Raw genomic sequence first — 26,808 nt, 5'->3', positions numbered from 1 at the left:
TTTCTCCTTCCTCCTCCCAGACATGGAGGTCCCACCTCTGAAATGTGGGTGCTGCTGGGAAGGAATGAGTTGTTGTGAAACCCACACAACTGTGGTAACCGGCATCTACTCACCACTTTTGCTTTCCACCTCCTCATGGGAGAGGTCACCTCTTCCATATCCTCTGCCACAGAGGCCGCCACTGCCAGGTCGAAAGCCCAGCACCTTGCAGTGTTGCCCTGGGGAGAGGGGCCAGCTTCTCCTCTGCATCCAAACCCATCTCTCTCCCACGGATGACGGATGGCATGCTGAAACCTTCCCTCAGACAGGCTGGACTTCCGCCAATTCTCTTTTGTGGGTGTCTGCCCAGTTTTGCACTCTCCAGGCCCTTTTTGCCTCCATCGTGGAGTGGCTATAGGACAGGTTCTCCAAAGCCCTTGGATCCACAGTCCTTACTAAGGACCTGTTTTTCTTATTTTCAGGTGTGTAGGTGGACTGGCGTGTCCCTTGATGTAACGTGCAGAGGTACTTCTGTTCAGTTATAGATATCTAGTTAGTTGTTATAAAAAGAGAGAGAGAAGAGGAATGACTTATGCTGCCATGAATATGACGTCACTTCATTCATCTCTGTCTTAAATCAGATGAAAGCTAAGTTTAAATGACAAAAAGCCCCGCCTTTTAAAAGTAATTATCAATTAATATAATTGGTAGAGAAAATACAAAGAATGCCTGTCTGTTGAATTTTTTCAGCATAAAGGATTAGCAAGAGAAATAAAAGCTAAATTAAAAATAAAAGGTAATTGCATAGATTCTGGAGTCAGAGAGCCCGTTCTAGACTTGGCTTTACACTGCGAGTGGTAAGCGTCACTTAAATGAAACATGCCTAGTTTGTTGGAAATTTCATCTTTAACATATTTCTTAATAACCGTTGAGAAAAGGTAACATATACAGCATATAAACCTTTCTAATTGGCATAGAAGCTCAATTTAGGGTCAGAAGTTTAATTCTACAGGTTTTATAAAAACTCATATGATAATTAAAAGGTTTTGGTTAAGTCCATTTACCAACTCCAAGAGAACCTAGAATGGGAATATGAACAAGCTCAGAAAAATGGTCACAAGGTTACTAAAGGAAATGTTTGATATTTCTAAGCAGTTCAAGAATCTCAGAAGGAAGGGAAGTATTCTAACTTAAAATTTTAAGATCAGCCTGTTTAAAGACCTCCTTTTTCTTCTAAAGGATGATTTTTCTCTTCCTTTTGTTTTTTGACTGCCCTAAAATGTTACTACAGAAAAGCATCTTTATGTTGTTTTACTATTATGCACTTTGATATATTGATGTCATCCCACCTCCCACCCCCCAGGCTAAAACGTAGCCCAAGTACTTGATATTTTATGGAACTAACTTTTCTTTCTTTCTCTTTCTTCCTTCCTTCCTTCCTTCCTTCCTGCCTGCCTTCCTTCCTTCCTTCCTTCCTTCCTTCCTTCCTTCCTTCCTTCCGTCCTTCCGTCCTTCCTTCCTTTTTTTCTATATTTATTTGTTTGTTTGTTTGTTTGTTTGTTTATAGTTTACAAGCAGTTTACACAGAGCCTAAGAGCAGGAATTATAGAGCTTACAGGTCTGGATTCAAATCCCAGCTTCACCACCACTTACTACATGACTTTGTGCAACTCACTACCCTTGTTGAAACGTTAGTTTCTTCATCCATAAGTTGGGAGTATATTATTGAACCAACCTCGCACAGTGGTTATAAGAATTAAAGAGCTTTTTCCTGTGGGAGCCACTGGGTTGAGAGGAGCATGGCCTTCCCCTCTCTCTGCCACAGCATGTGCTCGTCCACTGATATCGGTGTATTCCGAAAAGGTGGAATCATCTGGCAAAAATGTCACTTTGCCAGCTCTGTTCAAGGCTCTCGTTCAACCAGATATTGTGAACTTTGTTCACACCAACTTGCACAAAAACAACAGACAGCCCCAGTGTGTGTGCGGGGGGATGTGGACTGGCAGAGCTGTGGCTCGAATTCCCAGACTTCAAGGTGGTGGGACTCATCCTTCTGGCCAGGGTGCTTTTGGCAACATGTGCTGTGGGGGGCCACATGTTTGCACCAACCAAAACCTGGCACCGCTGGCACCACAGAGTGAACAAAACATAGAAGCGATATGCTATCTGCTCTGCCCTGGCTGCCTCGGCCTTACTAGCGCTGGTCATGGCTAAAGGTCATTGTATTGAGGAAGTTCCTGAACTTCCGTTGGTGGCTGAAGATAAAGTTGAAGGCTACAAGAAGACCAAGGAGGCTGTTTTGCTTCTTAAGAAATTTAAGACCTGGAATGATATAAAATAGGTCTACGCCTCTCAGCAAAGAGAGCTGGCAAGGGCTATATAAGAAACCGTCGTCATATCCAGCGCAGGGGACCTCGCATCATCTATAATGAGGACAATGGCATCATCAAAGCCTTCGGAAATATCCCAGGGATTACTCTGCTTAATGTAAGCAAACTGAACATTTCGAAGCTTGCTCCTGGGCACGGGGGCTGTTTCCGCATTTGGACTGAAAGTGTTTTCCGCAGGTTAGATGATCTGTACGGCACTTGGCATAAAGCTGCCTCTTTCAAGAGTAACTACAACCTTCCTATGCGCAAGATGCTCTATACAGACTTTAGCCGAATCTTGAAAAACTCAGAGAATCAGGGAGCCCTCCGAGTATCATGCAAGATTCATCGCAGAGTCCTAAAGAAGAAGCCACTGAAAAACCTGAGAACCATGTTGAAGCCAAACCCACGTGCAAAGACCATACGCCGGAATATCATTCTTCACCAGGCCAAGAATCGCAAGCTCCGAGTAAATAAAGCAACAGCAGCGCTAGAAGCCAAATCAGGCGAGAAAAAGCCTGTAGTGGGGAAGAAAGGCTGCAGCTACCAAGAAACCAGCAGCTGAGAAGCCCGTGGAAAAGAAACACCACCAAAGGAAAGAAGCCTGTGGCATAAAATGAAATTAGATTATTCCGTAAAAGTCAAATCACTTTGGGACAGCTAAGTTTGAATAAAAACCTGATCAAAGAGGCAGTGAGAAACATGAAAAAAAAAAAAACAGAATTAAAGAGATAGTGCATGTAAAGAGTTCACTTGATAAGTGAACATGTAGCGCATAGTTAATATTAACATTTACAATTATTGATTTGAAAGTGGGCATGTTTTTCATTGTTAAAAAAAAATTCTATGATTTTTCAAACAACACAGGCCCCCACTTTAAGACTCACCGCCCTCTATACAGAACTCTATCTCTTATGATTGAACACAAGCTCCATTCCTTAGACACTTGATTCATAATTTTCATTGTTGGCCATAATTATAGTGCCACTAAATTATCAGTGCATCACAGTTGGTATTGTGAATAATAGCCACCAACATTCGTAAGTGATTACTTAAAAAAATAGATCTATTAAATAATTAAGTTTAAAAAGTAGAAAAGATGGGTGTAGCATTTGACTTATTTTACATTATAACTTTTCATGCTGTTACTTAAGAAAATGGTCAAAATGCCTTAGACCAATTTTAGTAGTTTTGGAAATACTCACATTTGGGGACTTGATAAAGTACTTTTGGATGTCAGGCTGGCACATCTACATGGCAATGTGAAAATAAACATAAACTATTCCAAGTACCACACCGTTTTACTTGGTGGGCGGCGTGGGGAGAGAGGGGGTGGCAGGATGCAGTGATACATAGAAACAAGACCCCATCGCCAACCATAAATCCACCTGATCATATAAACCTTCTTAATGGTTATTATGTATTTTCTGAGATCTTTCCCAAAAATACAAATATTCTTGACTTCCCGTGTGAAGACCTTTTTCTCTACAGAACGCTAGTTTAAGCTAATGAATATTCCATGTCATTTCAAGTTTTCTGGGGATATTATTAGTAACAAAGTCAGTAAGTAAATTGCATGTTTTTCTACCTTTGTAAATAAGACAATCTTTTTTCCCTTCCAAAATTTCCCATGCTTGTGATGGACAGATAAAACGCTGAATAAGATTTGAAATTAGGTTACTTTCTAATTCTGCCATATATATATATGTAGCACTTGCAACTAGGTGATTGAGAAGACACAGCAACGTCTGAGATGTATCAAAGTGGTAACTAAGAACCTTTAGATCTAACCAATTCGATTGTCGAACTGAAGACAGGCTCTATTTACAGAATAGAATGAGTTGACATGAAGTCTAGAAAAAGGAAGATAGAAACGCATTAATGTAGCTTCGGCATTGTCCGAAGTTGTGCGTGCCCTTATCAGGAGACTCCAGGACGTCCTCTTGATGGCTCGGTTTCCTAGCAGAGGACTATGTATCAAACTATCATGGAGTGGTGGTATTGGCCAGTGTGTTGATCAGTTCTACCCATTTTGCTTCCAACTTGAACCAAAGTTCTGATTTTACTGTTTCCATGAGAACTGGCCTACAGTAGTCTCCCTTTACCTGCAATTTTGCCTTCCATGGTTTCAGTTACCTGCGGTCGTCTGAAAATATTAAAAGGAAGATTCCAGACAGAAATAAACAACTCATAAATTTTAAATTACGTGCTGTTCTGTGTGATGAAATCTCATGCCATCCGTCCCGGATGTGGATCATTCCTTTGTCCAGTGTATCCATGCTTATACGTTACCCACCTGTGAATCACTTAGTAGCCGTCTTGGTTATCAGACTGACTGTCATGGTATCAGAGTGCTTGTGTCCAAGTAACCCTTATTTTACTTAACAGTGTCCCCAAACCACAAGAGCAGTGATGCTGGCAATTCAGATATGCCAAAGAAAAGCTATAAAATGCTTCTTTTAAGTGGAAATATGTAAGTTCGGTATTATTCATGGTTTCAGACATCCACTGGGGGTCTTGAAACATATCCTCTGTGGATAAGACAGGGCTAATGCTTAGGGAGAATGCACTCATTAAACACAAGTGTCCAGGTCCCCTGCAGTCATTTACTCACTGCGAATAATCTGGGACCATGGTTTTATATCACAAAAATAAGGAACATTTAAAGTACCCTCTAAAATGTCACTCATGACCTATTATGGTCACATGGTACATGATGATGTTTTGGTCAATGACAGACCTCATATACCAGGGGTCCCCAGCCCTGGGGCTGTGGAACGGTACCAGTCCATGGCCTCTTAGGAATCGGGCCACACAGAGGGAAGTGAACAGCGGGCAATTGAGCGAAGCTTCATTTGTAATTGCAGCTGCTCCCCAGTGCTAACATGACCACCTCAGCTCCACCTCAGATCATCAGGTGTTAGATTCTCATAGGAGCACCAGTCCCTGGTGCCAAAAAGGTTGGGGACTGCTGTCATATGCAACAATGGTCCCAGGAGATTATAATGGAGCTAAAAATTCTTACTGCCTAGCAATGTCGTAGCCATCATAGTCTTAGTGTAATGCATTCTTCAGGTGTTTGTGGCAATGCTGGTGTAAACAAACCTACCAGACCACCAGTGGTTTAAAAGTATAGCACATAAAATTATATATAGGACATAATGCTTGATAATAAATGACTGTTACTGGTTTATGTATTTATTATACTATACCTTTTATTATTATTTTAGTCTTTCTACTTATAAGTTTGCTGTAAAACTGTATGCTGTTATGCCAGTAGCAACCTGTTACGTCTCTTGATTAAATCAAACACGAGAGACAATGATGCAGTCTCATGTAGTTTTGTTCATCATGGCCCCTAAACATATAAAATTCACTGTTAATATTACCAGTTAAGAGACCACAGTGATTGACCTGGAAACAATTAATAGTGATCGTGACTACAAAGGTGGAAAATCAGTGATGGTTATTGTTCACCTGTCAAGCATGTCCCATTTCACTATAGCTACGATCTTGAAGAACAAGAATAAAGTGATGGAAACTATTAAAGGATCTGTTTCATTGAAAGAGACTAACAAAAATTTGAGAAGGGCCTGCATCAGATATGGGGAAACTTCTATTGACTTGGATTGAAGACCAGATACAGAAGCATATCTCTTTAAGTGCCATAATGATCACGGCCACAGTGGAAAATTTGTTTGCAATGTCGAAAGGCTAAACCCAACTATGATGCCAAATTTACAGTTAGCTCTGGGTAATTTATTCAAGAATCATTATTCATCACATAATATGAAACTGGGTGGTGAATCTGCCAGTACTGATGTGAAGGCAGTTGAAAAATTTTTGGAAACTCCAGATAAACTGACTATGGAAAAAATTACTTGCTAGAGCAAATATTCAATATGGATGAAAACTCTCTATTCTGGAAATGGATGCCTGAAAGGACTTTCATCCATGAGGAGGCCAAATCAATGCGAAGTTTCAAGGCTTTTAAGGACAGGTAACAGTCTTGCTTGGGGACAATGTTACACACTACAAAGTGAAACCCTTCTGTGATCTGGCAGTTGGTGAGATACCCAGGGCCTTCAAGCCTATCAATAAGCATATGCTGCCAGTGTACGATAAGAACAATAAGTCATGGATGATCCAGCTTCTCTTCCAAGACGCCTCCTGAATTGCTATGCCAGCAAAATGGAAGAGAAAGTAACATAACTTTCAAGATTTTGCTTATTGTTCATAATGCTCCGACATCGTTTATTGATTGATGATCTTCATTCCAATGTCAAAGTGGAGTTTCTCCCTCCAAATACCCCTAATCCAACCAATGGATCAAGGAGTTACAGCAGCTTTGAAGGTCCACTAGCTGAGATCCTTTGCCCAGGCTATTGCTGCAACTAAGGGAGACACTGAGAAAACACTGGTGCAGTTCTGGAAGGATTATATCTACGACTGCATCAGCACCTTGCTTGGGTTTGGGGTGATGTCACCAAGGAGTACATAAACGGCATGTTAGGATGCATGCAAGAGATTCGTCCCTAACTTCAAAGGATTTGCCAAAAATGAGGTTGTAACAATCAAGCCTGTGGCTGAGATGGCACTTTTTCCTGGGTGTGGAGGAGGAGGACACTGCAGAGCTCGCAGTTGGCTCCTGAGGCACTGAGTCGTTGGCACTGGAATAGAAATGCATAGCTTAAGAGGGAAAAGGCAACTACAGAACAAACCCAAGAAAAGTTAGTGAGGGAGTTAGCAGATGCTTTTGCAGACATCAACAAACTCCTTAGTTTGAAAACAAGGACCCCCCAGCATCAAAGTCTTCATTAGTAGAAGAATGCTCATGATGCATTATCTGCTTACAAGAAAATCTGATAAACAAAACGAACTGAACGTATTTCTGAAAGTACCATATTTCTGAAAGGAGTAACATAGCCTCAGGAATAGCCTCTGGCAGATCCTTCGGGTGGTATTCCAGAAGGCATTGGTATCATAGATGAAGCTCTATGGTGTTATTGTCCCTGAAGACTTTCCTTAGAGACAAAATGGAGGCGGAAGGAAGACTGACATTAATGATCCTGACACTATAGGTCTGGGCTAATGTGTGTGTGTGTCATAGTTTTTAAGTTAAAAAAAATGTAAAATTTTTTATATAGGAAACAAAAGCAAATAGAATAAGGATTTAAAGAAAATTTTTTGTACAGCTATACACTGTTAGTTTTAAGATATTACAAAAGATTTGAAGTGAAAAGTATTAAAATGTTTATAAAGTTGCACTGTGGTTGACGAAAAAATTTATAAATGTAGAGTGTTTATAGTCTACAGTAGTGATGTCCTAGGCCCTCACGTCACTCACGGCTGACTCTCACAGCACAACTCCAGTCCTGCAAGGCCATTCACGGTAAGCGCCCTATACAGGTGTTTCATTACAATATTTTTACTGTACTTTCTCTACATCGATACACAAACACGTTACAATAGCCTACAATATTCAGTACAGTAAAATGCTGTGCGGTTTTGTAGCACAGGAGCAACAACCTACACCATGCAGCCAAGGCGTGCAGACTAAATCACCTAGGTTTGTGGTAGGTGCACTCTTCACACAAAGATGAAATTGCTGAATAACACATTTGTCAGTACATATCCGTCATGTCAGTACATATCCGTCATTAAGCTACATGTGACCACAATTTGATGGGAGTCATATACTGCGTAACATTTTAGTCAATGGTGGACCACGTATGACAGTGAGATAAGGAGCAGAAAAATTCCCATCACCTAGTGACATCATGCCATGCTAACGCGTGTTTGAGATGATGGTGTAAACAAACCTACTCTGCTGCCAGTCATGTCAAAGTACCATCTAGGTTTGTGTAAGTGTACTCTACGATGTTCACAAGACAAAACTGCCTACCCGAGCATTTCTCAGAACGTACCCCCATCATTAAGAGGCATGTGACTTGTATAATCAAAAATAGCACACTGTGTAAACAAGATACTTTAGTCAATTTTATCTATGCAAGTCTCAGAGTAAATGTTGAAATGGAAAAAAGTAAAAATTCTAGGCTCAAAAAGCAGTTTCCAATTAGCCTTTATACACTAGTACCCACAGAATGTCACCTATCAATTTAGTCTCAAAACTTCTAATAGAAGCAGCCATAAATTTGTGAGAATTTGCAAATACAGAATCATCAAATAATGAACACTGTATTTTTCCTAAATCAAATTCTTGCAAGTACATCACAAAACTTTAGTTTTGTTGGCTCCTCTCAATAGTCAAAGGAAGTTTCCTACATCTAAGAAAATGAACATATTTCAAGAACAGATGGAGATGATCTATCCTCATCTCACAAAGAAACGCCAAATTCCAACCACCCAACATATAAAGCAAGCTACTGTCATTGCAAATTCTATCTGCAACTCTGGATTTTAGGATAGTTTTAAACTGTGGGAAATTTTAGATACAACTTTTAAGGTGTCTCAAACTAAAGTCTGTTCCTTTAAAAACCTCAAAGCTTGAACCATTTTGTATTCAGATATTGAAAAATATGGTATATTCTTTTCTACCTTCTGAAAGTACTGAGGAAAAATAAGTGACTGAAATTGTTTTCATTGCGCCGAACAGCTAGCCCTTTAGAGGGTGGGTCTACAGTCAGGTAAAATAACAATCATTAGAATGCCTACTGGGTGCACTGATTTAAGCCATGGGGCAGGAGGTGGGGTTTACGTATAGATCCTGAGTTTCAAAAGCGAAAGCCAAAGTGAAAAGCATTCCAGAGACAGCATTAGAAAGCTTCATCACGCAGAGAAGGCTTAAACTGGCATAGGCATGGTTTTATCTGGATTTATTTGTTCCCAAAGGAACAACAGAGCTGGTGTTGAGATAATTCTAACATGGTGATGAGATACTCAGACGTGCACCTATGAAAGCTAACTCTGGCAATAGTATCTGGAGAACAGAGATTAAAACCATACCATCCTTAAAAGTGCATAGAAATTGCCAGGGCTACTTGTTTTATGCAGATGCCCTGGGTCCTGATCTTCTAAAATCCATTCCCTAGAGAGAACCCCTAATCTCCATTTTTCACAAGTACTTTGGATGATAAAGTATTACACACTGAGATGATCATAATCGTCTACTACCAAATTAAAGATCTTTCAAAAATAAGGCTTAAAATGAATCCTAGTCTATGGCCATGCCACGCTGAATGTGCCCGATGTCATCTTGATCTTGGAAGCTAAGCAGGGTCGGGCCTGGTTAGTACTTAGATGGGAGACCACCTTGGAATACCAGGTGCTGTGGGCATTAAACAAGTAATAAAAAAATAGTAAAAAATAAAAAAATAAAAATGAGTCCCAACTTTTTGGCATTTAAGCAATATAAAAATTATACCAAAGACACTCTCTTCTCTAATACGGAGTAACTGTTGTTAGTCTTATACAATACAAATGAGAGCTTAAACTATCTCCCAGCCCAGAAACCTTTAAGTCATAAATTGACATTATCTCAAAATATGTTGAAATCATTTAATAAATACAGATACCTTGCTTGGTTCAAGAATTCACATGGATACCTAAACTCATAAAATACATTAGAGTAAATGTCTTGTGCTTCCGCTTTTCCATATAACCAAGACACCCTTGAAAATTAACAGTAGTACCTTTGTCACGAAATAGGTTCTTATGCCAATTCCAGCTAATCATCTATTTACCCAAGCCAAGAGAAATAAAATAGCATATCACTGTGCACTGTTTAAGGAATTTTTATTAAAGCAAGAATTTTATAATCCAAATTACGTTTCCTTGCTCAGTTACCAATCCTGTTATTTTAAACAGAAGTGACATTCTGAGCTTTTCCACAGTAAAGAATTACAAAATTAAAGAAAGGAATGCTTTAAATTTTTGTACTTTGCTGAAAATTCTTTTTTTCAGGGTCTATAAAACATTAGTTTGTTTTTATATTTTACTATTTTTTTGTGTTTTTTTTTGTTGTTTTTAAATCAATAAGTAATCTAGGACTAGCATTATGTATGCTAGACCTGGCATTTGCTCGGTACATAAGGTTCAAAGTTTCCTTTCCTTTTTTTATTTATTTTATATTTTGCAATGTTTTTTTTTCCATAATATTTAAGTTTTTCGATGTTTAGATATTTTTCTTCGGTGAAGCACGAGTTTCTTTTCGTGGTCCCTGATCAATCTGTAAGTGTGGGGGGAAAAAAAGATTATAATCATCAAACTTGCTATGAGACTAGATCTTAATTATTCCAACCACCAAAAAGAAAGGATCATTATGTAAAATGATAAAGGTGCTATTTATCACTATAATGGCAATCATATCACAATATAAAAATGTATGCAATTAATTGTGGTAGTATACCTTAAATTGGCCCATTATATATCAAATACTTCAATAAAACCAAAACCAACAAAACAAGAAAAATAAGATGACTAATACTAGTTAGTACTCATCAGTAGTAAATTATAGCCTTGGGCCAAATTTAGTCTGCAGCCAGTTTCTGTGAAGTTTTACTGGAACCAGCCACACACATTTGTTTACATCATCGTCTTTGGTACTTTCAGACTATAAGAGGGAGTAATAGCAACAAAGACAACAAGGCCTACAAAGCCCAAAGTATTTCCTAGCTGATCCTTTACAGAAAAGCTCTGCCGACCTCTGGCCCTTGTCCTGGCTACACACCTACATTACTTTGTTTCTTGGGAGCAATGAAGGGCAACAGCAGAAGCCCAGGGTAACTGTCATTGCTGCCACCCAAAGGTATTAGCTGTGGGCCCTCCAAGAGTAAAGCACACAAAAGGCCAACTCATTACAGATCATTTAATAAAAATTACTACACAAACTGTCTGAACATACTTCGATTTTAAAATTCAAGCCAATACCAGGTAACAGGTAAAATTTCCTTAGTTCTTCTAGTATTTCTACTTCTCTTTGAAAAAAAGCTCAAACTGCTATAAAAGATTAAGTTAAACAAAATAAGAAGCACAGGGGAAAAACTCACTTTAAACAGTTGGAACACCAGTGGCACTGTTAACTGCTTTCTGGGCAGCCTCCTTAGCTTGGTGGGCTTGTAGCACAGCTACAGCTTCATCAACCTAGAAGGGGGAGAAAAAAATGGCTCTGAAAAGGAATAACTAGAAGAATCTCAAATTGACTATACACAAATGTGCATCAAAGGTAGAAGTGGAAAGAAAGAAACCATTCCAACTGTATCTATACTTTTCTGGGTTCCATTCTACCACTGTCCTAGAAGAATTAAGAACCCTCTTGCATTTCTTACTCTCCCCCCACCAAAAATCTCCCAAAGTTGAGAAATACCAGCAAGGACCTTTCTCCAGTAAAGCAGGAGCACATTTAAAGAGAGTGGGACAATGGAGTTAAACTGACTGAATTTGAAACCAAGCTCTGACACTTACTAGCATAATAGCATCATAAGTTACTATTACTAGAATTTACGATGAATATTTACAAAGCTCTTAGAACTGTGTGTGGCTTGTATACACCACTTTTAAATGTTCTATGAAATTAAGTTCCTACGAAAAGCCTTGAAACACTAAGTTTAAGAGACCGTTAGATAAATGATAAATTTAAATTACTTTAGAACGGAGAGACTCTGGAGACTCAAGCATATGAAGAAGTTCTGAATTATCAATCTCCAACAACATGCCAGTGATTTTACCAGCAAGATTAGGGTGCATGGCTTGAATTAGAGGAAACAGCCGTTCACCTACAAACAAAAACATTCAAAAAGTCCTTCAATGAAAAAAATTTTAAAGGCATCTACCATAATAAAACTGAGATTTAGGAACCTTTCGTATATTGCAAATATGTGTTAAACCATAATCCACCATTTTATTACATTTTTCATGGGAAAAGTTGTTATAAAACATTTGAGATCCACCACAAGGCAATTAATTCTTGGCAGCATCAGTATGCCCCAAAAATGAGATTAAGCTATGTTATTATAGTAAGTGGTTAAACCTGTGCTCAAGCAAAGTCAAAGTTGTTTCCACATATTTGGTTCAAATTGCCTCTTCTAAAAATGCAGTGAGTTTTATCTCAAGGAATGCCCTATTACCTTATTCATCAAAAGCAACACTGCTTTCTGGGCTTTTAATTAAACAGACGAACTTTGCTATCATAATCACTCATGCCAATTCAGATCAATCCCACCATCTCGGCTGTCATTAGGTACAAAGGAAATGTCTTCCTATTTTCTAGCCTCCGTGATGGAGGTGAGACAAAGGTACTTACCCAACATTTGCTTTTGCTCTTGAGGAGGGGCAGATGCCAACATGGAAGCAGTCAAGGGCTCCTGACCTTGTACATGAACAGCAGGCTAGATAGAGAATAGGATAATTCCTAAGTTTCAAGTATGGAAGTAATAGCAAGTACAAACAACAATCATCACTGGAAAAAATCACTGAAGTGATAAAGACTGCAATCTAAACATAAGTAGGAGAAGCTGAGTGAATCAGAAATACAGCCTAGAGGAACTATTAACACTAATTTGCTTAAATACTATTACCACATGGGATATTTCATTTTTTAACCTGGAGTATTAAAGTATTCTTTGGAATCATATTGCTATTATAATTGATGATAGATGGTCCCAGGGTCAGAAAAAAAAGGGTAAGCCAAATCTCACAAACTAAATGATTTCACCCTTTCTTCCTTACAGCTATAGCAAACAAAACTCTCAAGACAAGTAAATTCAAGATGGGGACTGCTCAATACTTGTCTGATTCCTATAATTAAAGGCAAAAGAGATATTTTTACATAACTATTAATGGGACATCAATTAACAAGATATTCTAGACAGCTTAAGCTCTATCATATAGTTGTCTTCTGTTTCTTTGATTGCAACCAAGAGCTGTCACCTTTACAAAGAAACCGTCAAATCTGTACCTGCTGCATGGTAACTTGTGGCTGAGCATTAAGATGTTGTTGAGGATTGCGAACTCCCGCAGCATATTTATACTGTGGAACGGTGCGGACAGCAGGAGTAGCTGCAGCGGCAGCAGCTGCAGGACGTGGACCCATTGTCTGTGTTGATGTGTTAGCTAAACAAAAAAATTAAAAACATGTTTTTGTACTTTTACCTTACTTTAAATTGGGGATCAATTTTTACAGGCAGGGCTAAGACTCACCAACACGCTGCGTTGACATGACTCGTGGAACCTGTGAAGAAGCTGGTCTCATAGTACTAAATGGTGGTCTAGGAGCGGCTGGGCGGATAGCACCGGGCATATTTTGGAATGCTACATTTAAAGATACGAACACACATTAACTTAGAAAAATTCACTGAAACTGTTCATGCTGCTTTTTAGAACTGATGTTTGCATAAAAGGCTAAAAGTGACCAAACAGAAATACCATTTTTAAAAGCTTAGTCTCATAGCTGCTGCCATTTCCAGACTTATCAGATCAGAGCATCAATAAATAATAACTCATATAAGAAGAAATACTTATTAACATATGAACACGATATATGAACCTCATTCTAAGTGTTCCGGCAATACTGCACTGTTCTATAGGGCAAGGTCCTCTGACATAGAACAGTATCTTTTAAAACTACTGCCTAACCAAATATAAATTACAAACGAGGTCAACTCCAAACCTTATCATAAAGGAGAAAAATCTAACTACATAGAAATCACTGCCTCGATAAGACAGGAACAGTAAAGCATTTTATAATTCTTTCTTTTAAAAGAATTCTCAAAATGAACAGATAACCCTAAATTATGAAAACCAAGTTAACATATTATTGGAATATAACAGCTAATTTGCCTCATGTATACATGTATTTGTAAATTTTTTCAAAAAATTATTTTTATGCCTACAGCGCCTGGTCTTCCTAGGTGATTTCCTGTCCAAGCACTAACCAGGCCAGACCCTGCTTAGCTTCCAAGATCAGACATCGGGCTTGTTCAGGGTGGCATGGCCATAGACTGCCTCATGTATATTTTTACTCCAAACAATTCACCACCTTATTTAAGAGAAAAACAAAAGGCTTACGATGAGGTCTGGCACCCTGAGCAGTCCAGCGAGGACTTGGTCTTAGTTGAGCAATTTGGCTAGGAGGATAGTATGCAGCACGGTTCTGAGTCTATAGAAAACAAGCAAATACATCAGAGCCAAAGAAAAAAGCAAGTAATTCAACTAGTAATACACTCTCAAAACCTTCAGCAGAAAGTCACATGCTAAGCATTTTTTAAAATCATAATTCACCTCTTAATATTTTCATGTTAAGGCTTTATTATAATTATTTAGGCACAAAATACTAAAAATGACCAAATATAAAAACCTTCATGAGGTTTTTGTTCTAAAACCTACCTGTGGGATAGCTGCCATGAAGTAACCTGAAGGAGGTGCTGGCTGGTAGGGGTTGATTACGGGGTTGGGCACAGCTCTCACGCTTGCCATTCTCTGCATATATTGGTTAGTGAGGTGAGCCTGGCGCTCTTCTTTGCGCTGAGCTAAAGCTACATACAATGGCTTGGTGGCCACGATTCTACCATTCATTTCTGTAACTGCTTTAGTGGCTTCTTCTGGGGAGGAGAAACATACAAAACCAAACCCTTTGCTGCGACCACCCTCCATCATAACCTATTAAAAGAAAGAAATATTACAAGGTTAATAATGGCAGAATGAAGCATAAAAAGGAGAGCATTATTATTTAATCAGTTATAGCCACTGACTCAAGTAAACACTATTAATGCTTTCACCATTTTTACCACAGTTTTTCCTTAATACCCAAATATTAAGGACAAGCTACACACCCACAGATTATCCTAGCCAAGCAAAACAGAAAGTGAACAACTTCTTAAGATATTTAGACATAATTTTTAATATTAAGGTTTACCTAAATACATTCTAGGCCTACTAAATTTGACTCTTTGGCACCACTGGAAACAATTAAAATTTGACTCTTCTAGCTATCCAAGCTAACGAGATGCTTTACTGCTCCTTCGGGTGTGGGAGGAACAGTTAACTGTTACAATACCCATTTTAAAATAAAAACTTCACATTCAAAACCAGAAAGGCCATAAATATTGAGGTATAAACAATATTCAGGAGGAAGCTTCCTTTGACCGAAAAAAATTTTAAAATAAGAAATGAGATGTACAGAACTCTTCACTAGCCCTGCAGTATACATGTAAACATGCTATCCAGCTACATTAAACAGTATGCTGGAGGCACAGGAACAAATAAAACGGTCCAATGATCTCACTTTTATGTGGAATCCCCCCCCAAAACAAATAAAAACCAAAAGAAAACTAAGAAAAAAAATTCAATGATACGGAGAACATACTAGTAGGTGCCAGAGGGGTGGAGGAATAGGGTATATGGGTGAAGGGGATTAAAAAGTACAAACTCCTAGATACAAAATAAATGAAAGGAACATAATGTACAGCATGGGGACCATAGTTAATAATAGTGTTGGGAGAAAATATGTGCGATATAAAATAAAGGGCTAACATAAAATTCTCCCTAAATAAAAAGACAACCAGCACAATATAAAAATATGCTAATAGGCAAAACTAGTAAACATATGAAAACCATGCAATCATTTGAAAAAAATGTATACCGCTTTCTACTAAATTGACAAGACATAGAAACTGTTCAGCTATTTTGGACAATTTGGTTTTATCAATCAATTTTAAATACACATATCCATTAATTGGCAGTTTCAAATCTAAAACTTTAGAAATACTGGCATCTGTGCGAAAATATACATGTCTAAGAATGTTTATTAGGCTGGTGAGTCTAACAGGGGAAGCATGCAAAGCGACCCAAACGTTTATCAATACAGGTGTAGTAAAATAACTTATAGTGCATATCCATACCATGAATATTGAGCAAATAAATGAGAAAATGCCTGAAATACGTATTTAGATCTATTTTTAAAAAAGGGACTCTCCTTTGTAAAACGTGCATGCATCATACATTCAAAAAAAACTGACAAACACTATTCAATTTAAAGAACTCTCATGAGTCTACAGCCATGGCACTCTGAACAAGCCCAAGCCCGTCTGATCTCGGAAGCTAAGCAGGGTTGGGGGTCTGGTTAGTACTTGGATGGGAGACCACCTAGGAAGACCGGGTGCTGTAGACATAAAAAATAAAAAAATTAAGGGATTATAAGATGACAAGGTCCTTGCAATCTGTGAGGTCAACCAAGGGTTGCCTCACCTACAAAAAAACAAAATGCAAAAACTAACAAAAACTTTCACGGAACATACTGAGGATAGACACCCAGGAGTAAATTCTATCACACTTCAGGTACTCTTACAAAAGCACAAGCTGAAATAAGGATACCACATCACCTGCATTTTCATTTGTATTCATTTACTATGCCCCTAACATTCCCTCACTTTCATAGACGCTCCCTTGGTCAATGGAGTTGCCAGGAAAGGCTGAGTAGAAAAATGAGAGACGAGATCATTCCAGAGCACTGAGTTTTAATTTTTCCTCTACTCGTTTGAGAATTAATTTGACTAAATTTTTAGACACTCCTCCCATCTCCCAAAAATACATGTGTACAAAACATTACATAGAGAGGGATTCTTGGCCCATGCACCATAAAACACACCTAGAGCCAAGGTTCTTGAATCAAAATTACAGAATTTAAAATAGACTCCAGTTGTACTTATTAACTTCTGATGTTCAACTGAAAGGAAATGTTATCTGTCTTTACTGGTAGGGACTTAAGTCTGACTCCCAGAATGAATTGAGCAAATGAATACAGATTTGCCTGACAGTTAAGAAGTGTAGTTCTCTAATAAAGTAGTATTTTACTTTAACCAGTAAAATAACTAATTTAATTGAGTATAGAACAGTGCACATTACTGAGGATCAATCAGTAATACTGTCATCAAATGCAGCCTTCTTCAGGAAAAAATTCAAAATTTGCCATCTGCAAGAGTAAACAATGGGCTAATAACATCCACTTCAAATTTGAATGTTTTTGAAGTAATAAAGCAAAAGCCTGATTTCTGGAAAAAATAAAAGACTGGGGGGCACCTATTTGATTATTCATTTACAAAATAACATGCCAGCACGTATATTAATGGGAAATATATACATATCTGTGTATGGATTTTTATAAAATCTTGGGAAAAAAAAATATCACGCGATTTACCTTTGCACTAGTGATTGTACCAAATGGAGAAAACTCTTTCCGGAGACGTTCATCATCAATACCATCATCAAGATTTTTCACATAAAGGTTAACACCCTAAAAAACAAAACAACAAAAGTACTATAAATGGGGGGAAAAAACCACGGTGGTACTTAAAGCACACTTCCTATTGTTTTAAACCATGTTTCTTCTCCGTTCCCCTTCCAAACCCACCAGTTACCTGGCAGTAACTGAAATGAATGTAAAATAGGTTTCCTCATCCCTGTTTTATTTTGCTTGCTCAATTAAAAATGAACCTGGTATCTGGTGATCCTATCTTGCTTCATCTGTTCAAATTTGCGCTTAAGTTCTGTCTGCCGTTCCACTTTTTTCTGAGCTCGACCAACGTAAATTTGTTTTCCATTGAGCTCCTTTCCATTCATCTCATCCACGGCCTGACAGAAATCACAAAAATTTTAATTACTTACTTGCAAAGTTCATTTCTTTAACGATAAAGAAAGTTTGTTAGATTACAAAAGCTAAAGATAGACCCATCACAAAAACTAAATTTTGAGGTTTGGGGGAAATATAGGTTTCCAAGTTATTCTCTCGAAACTAACATATAAAAGGCAGATAAACCAAGAATAATACATGTAAAATAGCTTTTGGTAGGCATGTAAATTTCAACATGAGAGCAACCCAACTTTACATCCCACCCCCTTACAGAAACAGAAAACCCACACTGCCACTTAAGTCTTACTTTCTGTGTACATTTAAGTCTTACTTTCTGTGCATCTTCATGTCTTTCGAAGCTTACAAATCCAAAACCTTTGGATTTTCCACTTTCATCAGTCATTACTTTCACACTTAAGGCAGGTCCTAAAAAATTTTTTTAATGACTCAAAGATATTTCATACAACATTTAGTTTAGACATTTAAAATTCCAACACACATAAAAACAAAACCATGAAAAAATAAAAATGGGAGATTATAAAAAACATTCCAAGCCTTCAGAAATTTATTCCTACTCTAACTGCCCCCTACCCCCACTCCGGATTATGGGCACTAAATAGTCTTGTCAAAGACCCTTTATTTCTACTAAGAAGCTAAGTAAATACTCCATTCCCTGAACCATTCTTATTTCCATTTATGGAAGTATATTTTAGACAACCGTAAAAAATGAAGTTTTATTCTTAGCATTAGTACAAAACAGATTTACTTTTTTTTTTTTTTTTAAACATAACAATTTGGTTTACTTGACATCATAATTAAGAAATAAAAATTTCTTAAGTTTTGGCCCACTTGATTTCAACAGGCAATGCAGGGTTTGTCATTTGGGAAGACAGCAGAATCATCTGGAGGCAGGACATGTTTCTGAAGACACATATTCCCTCCCACCCCCTCAAGTGAAAAAGACACTCTACTGTGGTGGTGTTAGGCAGGTGGGGCAAAAAGGGCTAAAAATCAAAAACATTTGATTACAGAGAATTTTTAAATGTATGGGCATAGACAGATTGTTACTTTTGAATGTGCCTCAGTCATCAGGCTGTACTTCCAATCTCCATTATGCAAAACCACAAAGTAAAAAAATCAACAAATTTACATATTGTTGGTCAATTGACATTTGGGATTATTCATTTGGGATAAGTGGTTAATAATATTGACCTTTAGAAATAGCTTCTAATTACAGACAAAATATACAAAAGCTAGTTACTAAACAAAAATTTGGAATAAGATGCAAGACATGTCACATATTTTCCTCATCTTATACTATTCTTCTATGTGTAAAATGACAATTTTTTTCCTTCTCAAAGGTGTAGAAAGTTCAATGTAGCATGCCAGCTTGGCAATAGAAAAATGTTTCCTAACTATCATTTGCAGTGCTTTTAAAAAGCCACCTATTTAAGTTTAATAAAAGGAATGTAAAAGGTTAAGAAGCAAGCAAGAGAGTAAAATTTAAGGTTCATTTTCTGATCACTTACACAAATATCTAAAGTAAGACTGATTACACTTCATTAATCTGAAGTTTAATGATGTTAATTTGATATGCAAGGTAAAAGTAGTTTAAAATCCCAATGATTCAGTAGGCTACAACAAGGAGATATGCCTGGAAAATCTGGATTTCTGTGGCTTTGTCTTTAAAAGTCATTGTTTTAAATTACTTAAACATAATGCTACTGAGACTGGCCAAATAGCCTAAAGCTTAAAGCTGGTAAGCTTTCCTGTCTTATAATTAAAGACTGTCTCATAATTAAAGACTGCACATGCATGGAATCTATACATGCATAAATCCACCACAATTTTAATAGTAAAACCCTTTAAAATCTGCTCCAATTACACTGCCACACCTTACTGTGCTAAATATACTATTAATCTTTAAACTGAATAGAATTCTTTTTATATGCTACTTTGTAGTTTAACAGACTATCAGTAGCTTAATCCAAATAACTACAAATATTTTTAAGTGCCATGTTAAAAGCCTCATTTCACTTTTTTTGGTATAAAGAATTAACCAAACTAATGTTGAGCAATTAGAACTTTTGAGTGTAAAAACTTAATTCAGACACATTACCAAACTTGCCAAAGAGATCCTTAAGGCGCTCATCATCCATGTCTTCTCCAAAATTCTTGATGTAAACGTTGGTGAATTCTTTTGCCCTAGCTCCAAGTTCTGCTTCTCGTTCTTTACGAGACTTAAACCGTCCAACAAATCTAATAAAATATGTAAGGACTATAAAATTAAATTCTATTTTATTAAGTTCAGATAAATTAAGCCTAACGATTGAATCTTTAAACGTTACTGTCAATTTCTAGTAAAGAACACACTACAAAACAGAAACAGGGCCTCAACTGAAGAAATGAAAGCATAAAATATAACAAACCTCATAACTACAATCACAAAAAAGAACATTTTTCTTGATACTTTTCTCCCTCTGTCCAGCTAATCTATGGTTAAAGAGATCACACCTATCAATACGAATGAGTGGGGAGTACACAAGCACTGTTATCAATGAAAAGGCAAAAGCTTTCATTGCTGCCGTTTCAAGGTGGCCCTTGCAATTTGTCTGCAATCTCCTAAATTAAAATATAAACTTCTGAATTCTGTACTTACACAACAGCCCGGCATAATTTTCTATGCAACATTATCAACAAAATGTGTTTTAAAAACTTAGTTTTTCCCTACTATAAAAGTAGCATGTATCAGTAAAGAATATTTAATTAATATACATCAAAGTAGAGAACCATCTCCTATAATCCTACTCATATCTCATGATTGACTTTTCCTATTTCTTTGTTTTCTGTATTTAAGAACATTAAAGGAGATACCAGATTTTACTTCCTTATCCACCCCCATGCGGTGGTGCCTCTCCACGCTATTAACTTTATAAATGTTCTCAGTGAGAGCATAATATTCCACTGTGGACATAATTTTCTACCTTTGTAAATAATCCTGGAACTTTATGAGACTATTATTCGTACTTAGTTCAAAGAGTATATAAATGATCTTAAGTTTATACATACAAACTGTTTTCTAGCAATAAATCATCTGAACAGCAATAAATCTGAACAGCAATAAATCAAGTCTTTATTTAATTGACAACCCCACCAGGGGTGGGCATTTTTTTCAGATGCATATTTTCTCATTTCAAGATGTACTTTAAGAATTAGTCTTTGTGAACACCGTTTATATTTAGTTGGTTTTCTTAAGACTTCTACAGAATCATGCAATCAACAAAGAATTCAAAGAGGTAACACCATGTGCATGACTCCTTCACATAGGCTGACCACACCACCTGATGCACTAATTTATGAGAACCACACCTTAAGAGTGATGCAGTTGACTTATAACAACCAAACCCAATTTGCATGCCATCATTACACAGCAGTATGAACTCACAGATCATTTATAATATGACTTCACCACTGCATCTGCCCAGATTATTAACCAAAATCCAGTGGCACTGAAGATAAAGAACACTAAGATCTGTCATTTCCTTGGGCTCAAAAAATCTGTATTTTTTCATTTTAAAGCAGAAATAGTCTTATGAAGGTCTTATCAGTGTCGTTATTTTAAAAGTTTAACTTATAAGATTATTTTAGTCTCAGTTCCCTCAAATGTAAAATAGGTTAATTACTACCTCAGGAATTATGATTTAAGTTTGTCTGGATTCCTAGTTTTCCGACTATGCACTCACTTTGAAAAAGCTTTATATCCCAGTATACACATTTTCTCCCTTTTCCTTTTTGGTTTGAATGTTGGCCATTTTATGAATTCACTGTTATTTGTATGTTACTTTGAATGTAAGAAAAAGACAATTATAAACTCTACCAAGATGCGGTTTATTAATTTTCCTTCTGTTATCGATTTAAGAGCGCAAATGTATTAACTTATAAAATAATTTGAACTATTAAATACAGATATGAAGTATGATTAACTAAATATTTATACTTACACTTTGCGATCATTTAGAAGCATCCCATTCATTTTTTCAATAGCTCTTTCAGCTGCTTCCTGTGTCTCAAAATGTACAAATCCATAACCCTTGGAACCATTTTCATCACAAACCACCTAAGGAAAAATGTATAACAACTTTTCATTACTTACTATTAACATTTTCCCAGTGTTCAGAAATACAGCTGACCCCTGACCCCTTGGGTGATAGGGGCACTAACCAACCCCCCCAGCACAGTTGAAAATACAAGTATAACTTCTGACTCCCCCAAAACTTAAGCTGTCTCTCAGTATCCATAGGGGATTGATTCTAGGATCCCTTGCGGATACCAAAATCCATGGATGCTAGCTAGAGTCCCCTATATAACGCATAGCCAGCTGGCCCCTCTGCATCCAGACTCCCAACCACAGAGAAAAAACAATACAGGTATTTATTTAAAAAAATCTGTTTAAGTGGACCAATGCAGTTCGAATGCATGTTGTTCAAGGGTCAACTGTAACTTGACAGACACCAAACCTGGGTACTTCGGAAATAAAGATATCTATTAACAAATAGTATGGTTGCTATTTTAAGAAATAAACTACAAGAAGCCAAGACATTATAAATATGTTTACCTGTCACATTTTTGCTTACCTTACATGAAAGGATGTTACCAAAAGCAGAAAATGTATCATACAGTGCTTTATTATCAATGGATTTGTCCAAATTTTTAATGAATATGTTGCCCACTCCACTTTTGCGAAGTGATGGATCACGCTGAGACCACATGATGCGTACTGGCTTGCCCTTTATAACATCAAAATTCATGGTGTCCAAAGCACGCTCCGCTGCAGGAAGGACACAGTTTCAGAGTGAATACTTCAAAATTTTACAGGCCACTTAATATTATACAAATTACTGTGTGTGGGAGTAGTTGGGTGCACAATCTTTCTACCTCTTTAAACTGCAAGATTACCAGACCTTACCTTGCAGTAGTCTAGATGTAAAACGTATTAAAAAAAAAGACAAATATCAGAAACCCCCAATTCCCCAATCATTAACAGATGACATATCACTAATAATTAACGTATTTCTAAAACAATCTCCTTTAATTGCCATTAAATTTCAAAGCACCTTTTTGTTCCTACTAAATATAAAAAACCAAGATTCCCCTTCACATAAAATCTGCTTAATGAGTAATATAAAAGGCATTAGGCAACTGAAAATTATCCACATGCAGAGAGCAGTTTATGGATATTTAAGTATTTTAACTTCTTCTCTGTTATGTGCCAAAACTGGTTTCATTAGCAGCTTATCACTGCCAATGTTATACAAAAATTAGTCTGTTTTCTTAAAAAAAGAAAAAAAAAAAGTTTCTGAATTACTGGAGAGTTTGAGTGATTCATGGCACAACTTCCTATTGTGTGTTAAAAAAAAAAAAAAAAAGGCTATAGCCATTCAGATCAAGATTTAAATCAGGCCTTCAAAAACTAATGCTAAGTTGGGCATACTTAGCTATGTAACACACAGAATGTTTGAAATACCAGGCCTACAATAATCACAATTCACTATTAATGCTTTCTTGATATATAAAACCAATCTTATCTAAGATCAGTGTTTTAGTAACTGATAATTTATTTCTGGATAGTGCTAGAAAATTTCAAAACCTACTCTATGATTTCAGGGTCTACTAAGGACTGAATTATGCGCACCTGTACCATTAAACACTTATTAAAGAAGTTAAGGCTCGAGTGAAAAAATATATCCTTAAATGAAAAAAAAACAAAACAAAAACTAGTTCCTTAAAAGAAAAATATGCTCCATTTAAGTCCTATAATTTTTACAAATTCCACAGCAACATAACTGTAAAGTTATTGAGGAGGCAAGTTTTCCAGCTACTTCCTTTTATAAACGAAAGTTTCATTTTCTAGAAGATAGTGACATAATCAGCTGTCAGCTCATTATCAATTGACCACACCTACTCAGCTCCCCCAGTTTTTTAGCTGACTTTGCTTGGGCTTGTACTGAATGAGTCACCTCTTCCTGTTAAATTGGAAACTGGTCACTTTCAGAAACTATTCTACAAGTCCATCCATGTAGCAATAAATAAGAGAGAAAACCACTGAAAAAATTATTTGGAAAGATGGTAATTTGTACATATGGAAACCAAATAATTGGAAGATGAAAAAATGCTATCTTTTTTTGAGCAGTTACAGTACTATTTTATTGGTAGACTGATAATACCTACCATGTGCTGTAACCATGATAATCTTAAGTTAAACTTTTTCAAATCCCAAATTTAAAAAAAAAAAAACACAATTTAAAATGGTTAAGCTTAGAAAAAATAAAAGCCAATTTCAATAGTTACCATTTTCCAGTCTCTAGAATTTGTCCAAGTTTTCCTTATCAACTCTTTAGACTGTCATTACTTAACCCAAAGTTGTCTTCCTATTACTTTATCTTCTATTCAGCGATAAAACTCGCCTAGAGTTGGGAAGAACTGTTATAGAGTGACACTTGGAGTTACTGCTTACAGAGCAAAAGGGCAGGAACCCGCAGTGCAGTTTTACAACTTCTGGCTCAGTGTCATTCAATAGTCTGCCTACCAAAAACCTTGAGTATTAACTACCTAGTAAACTGCTGATTATTAAGTAATTTAAGTTCTAATAAATGAACTTAATGAAATAAAAGTTTAAATTCCACCCTTACAGTCTTTTCTACAAAAATAAAAACAAATTCTGTATATTTTGTGTATTTAAGCAGGGGAGGGAAGCAAAACCGGGCCCAAAAATAGACTGAAGGTGACTTTTGGAAGTCAATCAATCCAGATATAAAGAAAAAAACCTGGCAACACAGGCCACTTACAGTACCAGTTTGCCAAATTTTGTTTTTTCAAACTGTTTAACTACAAAATAAAAATATAAGGCTAACTATACTTTCCCCTGTAAATTTCAAGCTAACTGTTACTTTGTACTCAATCATTCTCCCTGCTTTAAGACTATTGTGGACCACTTTTAAAAAATAAAGAAACCTGTACTATTTGAATGTCACTAAAGTATAACGGTCCAGTCCACACTACACAAATAATATTTTATAGCTAAAACTAGTGAATACATTTTCAAGTAAAACCCCTCAATATCACAGAAACTATTGCAAACGAGAAAAAAATTACTCTGAACAAATTACCAATATTACGAAAGTAACTTGATTAAAACATGAAAATGATCTAAAATGCCCAGGAAAGAAATGGCCTTCAATGGGGTCATCCTACACATTCTCTCCTCCCATCCTACTATACTGTTGAGAGAGAGATGTTTGAACTAGGGAAAATCCCAGATACACGCACGTCTCACTGGTAATTTACATTTCGAGAGCCATAAGTCACTGACAAGTTATTAAGTACGGAATAAGAAATCTGACCACCACCACATCATCATATTAACTTTATTCTAAGGCCTTGAGGCTTCCATAGGCGATTGGGCCAGTGGCAGAAACAGGCCTCGGGCCTGCGAGGTTACAGGGTTCAACACGTGGTATTTTTCGAGCACCGAATTGCACTTCCTCCCGGTCTGGGGCGCCAGCAAGAGCCCCAGGTAGTGGGAGCGCCCCTACCTATTACTGGAGAAGGGGGATCGGCACTGGACGCCTCCAAATCCCGAGGCTACTGGCGAGAGGGCCATGGAAGAACCCAATCGCACCCAACCATCCGGCGCGTCATCACCCTAAAGTTTGAGAGCGGCTGAGGCCGAGAAAATGGTTGCAAAAGAAGGAAGTGGCCCGGCGTGCTAGGGGCATGCGGCTGCCGGCTGCGCGTGTCCCAGTGGGGATGGGAAAAGGGGTCCCGGCGCTCGTGCCTCTTCCCTTCGGTCCTCGGGTTGGGGGAGGTGACATGCCCTCCTGTTCCCTCCCCCCCGGGCTGCCGGCCTAGCCCTCCCGCCGCCGCCTGTGCCTCATGGCTGCCCGCCCGCCCGCCGGGCCCGGCTCTCACCGTCCGCTGGCTGCTGGAAGTTCACATACGCGTAGCCCAAGGAGCGGCGGGTGATCATGTCCCTGCAGACCCGGATGGACAGGATGGGCCCGGCCGGGCTGAACTTCTCGTAGAGCATCGCCTCGGTCACATCGGGGTGTAGGTCCCCCACGTAGAGCGAGGCCATGGGGTAGCTGGGGGCGCTGGGGTTCATCTCGGCACGGCTGCCCGCAGAACCACAGGCCGCGACCTTTCCGTGAGGAGAGCGAGTGCTGGGACCGGGGGCCGGAGCCGGGGGGAGGGGAGCGGGGGCAAGCGCAGAGGGACAAAAATCAACCAGAATCGAAAACTACTCAACGGCCGCAGAACCGGGTCGATCCGCTGCCGCTGGCCGCTGGCTGCCGGCTGGAGAGCGAAAGTGACGGTGTCGGGTCCGGGCAGCGGGAAGGCCTCGGTCTCTTGGTTCCTTCTTGGAGCTGCTGCGGGGCCGCGGGCGGGCGGGTCGGTCTCGGCTGCTTCACCGGGTTATATTATAAAAGAGGAAGAAAAAAAATAAAAGTCTCCGGCGGGGGAGACGCGGATTTTTTGTAAATTTTTTTTGGGTTTTTTAAAAGATTTTTTTAGATTTTTTTTGGGTTTTTTAATAATAAATGTGTGTTCCGAGCCCGGAGCACACACTCCGCACTCTCAGCACTAACCGCCGGGGAGAAGGGGAAGCACCGCCTCCTGCACCCTCTACTTATACCCCCCGGGGCACTTGCCCCGCCCCCGCGCGTCTGACGCCAGGGCCCTACGTGAGCGTCAGTGCCGGAGGAGGAGGAGAAAAGGAGGCGAGTGGGAGGAGGGAAGAGAAAACTGGAGGAGGAAAGAGCAGAGAGGAAGGGAGAGGTGGCGGCGGAGGCTGCTGCGGGTGTGGGGGTGGGGCTGGGG

At 38.2% G+C, this 26,808-nt stretch overlaps 1 protein-coding gene and 3 pseudogenes across 4 annotated transcripts; 3 read left to right on the top strand and 1 right to left on the bottom strand.

The window, feature by feature from the left end:
- The first annotated feature begins 272 nt into the window (after positions 1 to 272).
- Positions 273 to 2,963, top strand: LOC102896114 (annotated as a pseudogene).
- A 6,562-nt stretch (positions 2,964 to 9,525) lies between these two features.
- On the top strand, positions 9,526 to 9,645 carry LOC112483598 (annotated as a pseudogene).
- A 441-nt stretch (positions 9,646 to 10,086) lies between these two features.
- Positions 10,087 to 26,607, bottom strand: PABPC1 (poly(A) binding protein cytoplasmic 1). 4 transcript variants are annotated; one of them, XM_025050092.1, is made up of 15 exons: positions 25,900 to 26,607; positions 22,566 to 22,759; positions 21,933 to 22,048; positions 20,051 to 20,190; positions 18,239 to 18,357; positions 17,796 to 17,933; positions 17,500 to 17,595; positions 14,691 to 14,963; positions 14,373 to 14,463; positions 13,506 to 13,616; positions 13,264 to 13,418; positions 12,610 to 12,694; positions 11,952 to 12,082; positions 11,357 to 11,450; positions 10,087 to 10,536 (listed from the first exon to the last, which is right to left on the bottom strand). In XM_025050092.1, the coding sequence occupies exons 1-14, from the start codon at positions 26,090 to 26,092 to the stop codon at positions 11,358 to 11,360; spliced, it is 1,935 nt and encodes a 644-aa protein (XP_024905860.1). In that variant the 5' UTR covers positions 26,093 to 26,607; the 3' UTR covers positions 10,087 to 10,536; position 11,357. The 4 variants fall into 4 exon arrangements, with proteins under 4 accessions (XP_024905860.1, XP_006916707.1, XP_024905861.1 ...); XM_006916645.3 differs by having other exon boundaries at positions 18,263 to 18,357; XM_025050093.1 differs by having other exon boundaries at positions 20,060 to 20,190.
- LOC112483650 lies at positions 16,353 to 16,473 on the top strand (annotated as a pseudogene).
- Positions 26,608 to 26,808: the final 201 nt, after the last annotated feature.

Source organism: Pteropus alecto, unplaced genomic scaffold, assembly GCF_000325575.1.
Source record: "Pteropus alecto unplaced genomic scaffold, ASM32557v1 scaffold164, whole genome shotgun sequence".
NCBI classification, from domain to species: Eukaryota; Metazoa; Chordata; class Mammalia; order Chiroptera; family Pteropodidae; genus Pteropus; species Pteropus alecto.
The sequence above is the reverse complement of the archived record's forward strand: the minus strand, read 5'-3'. Positions and strand labels throughout refer to the sequence as shown.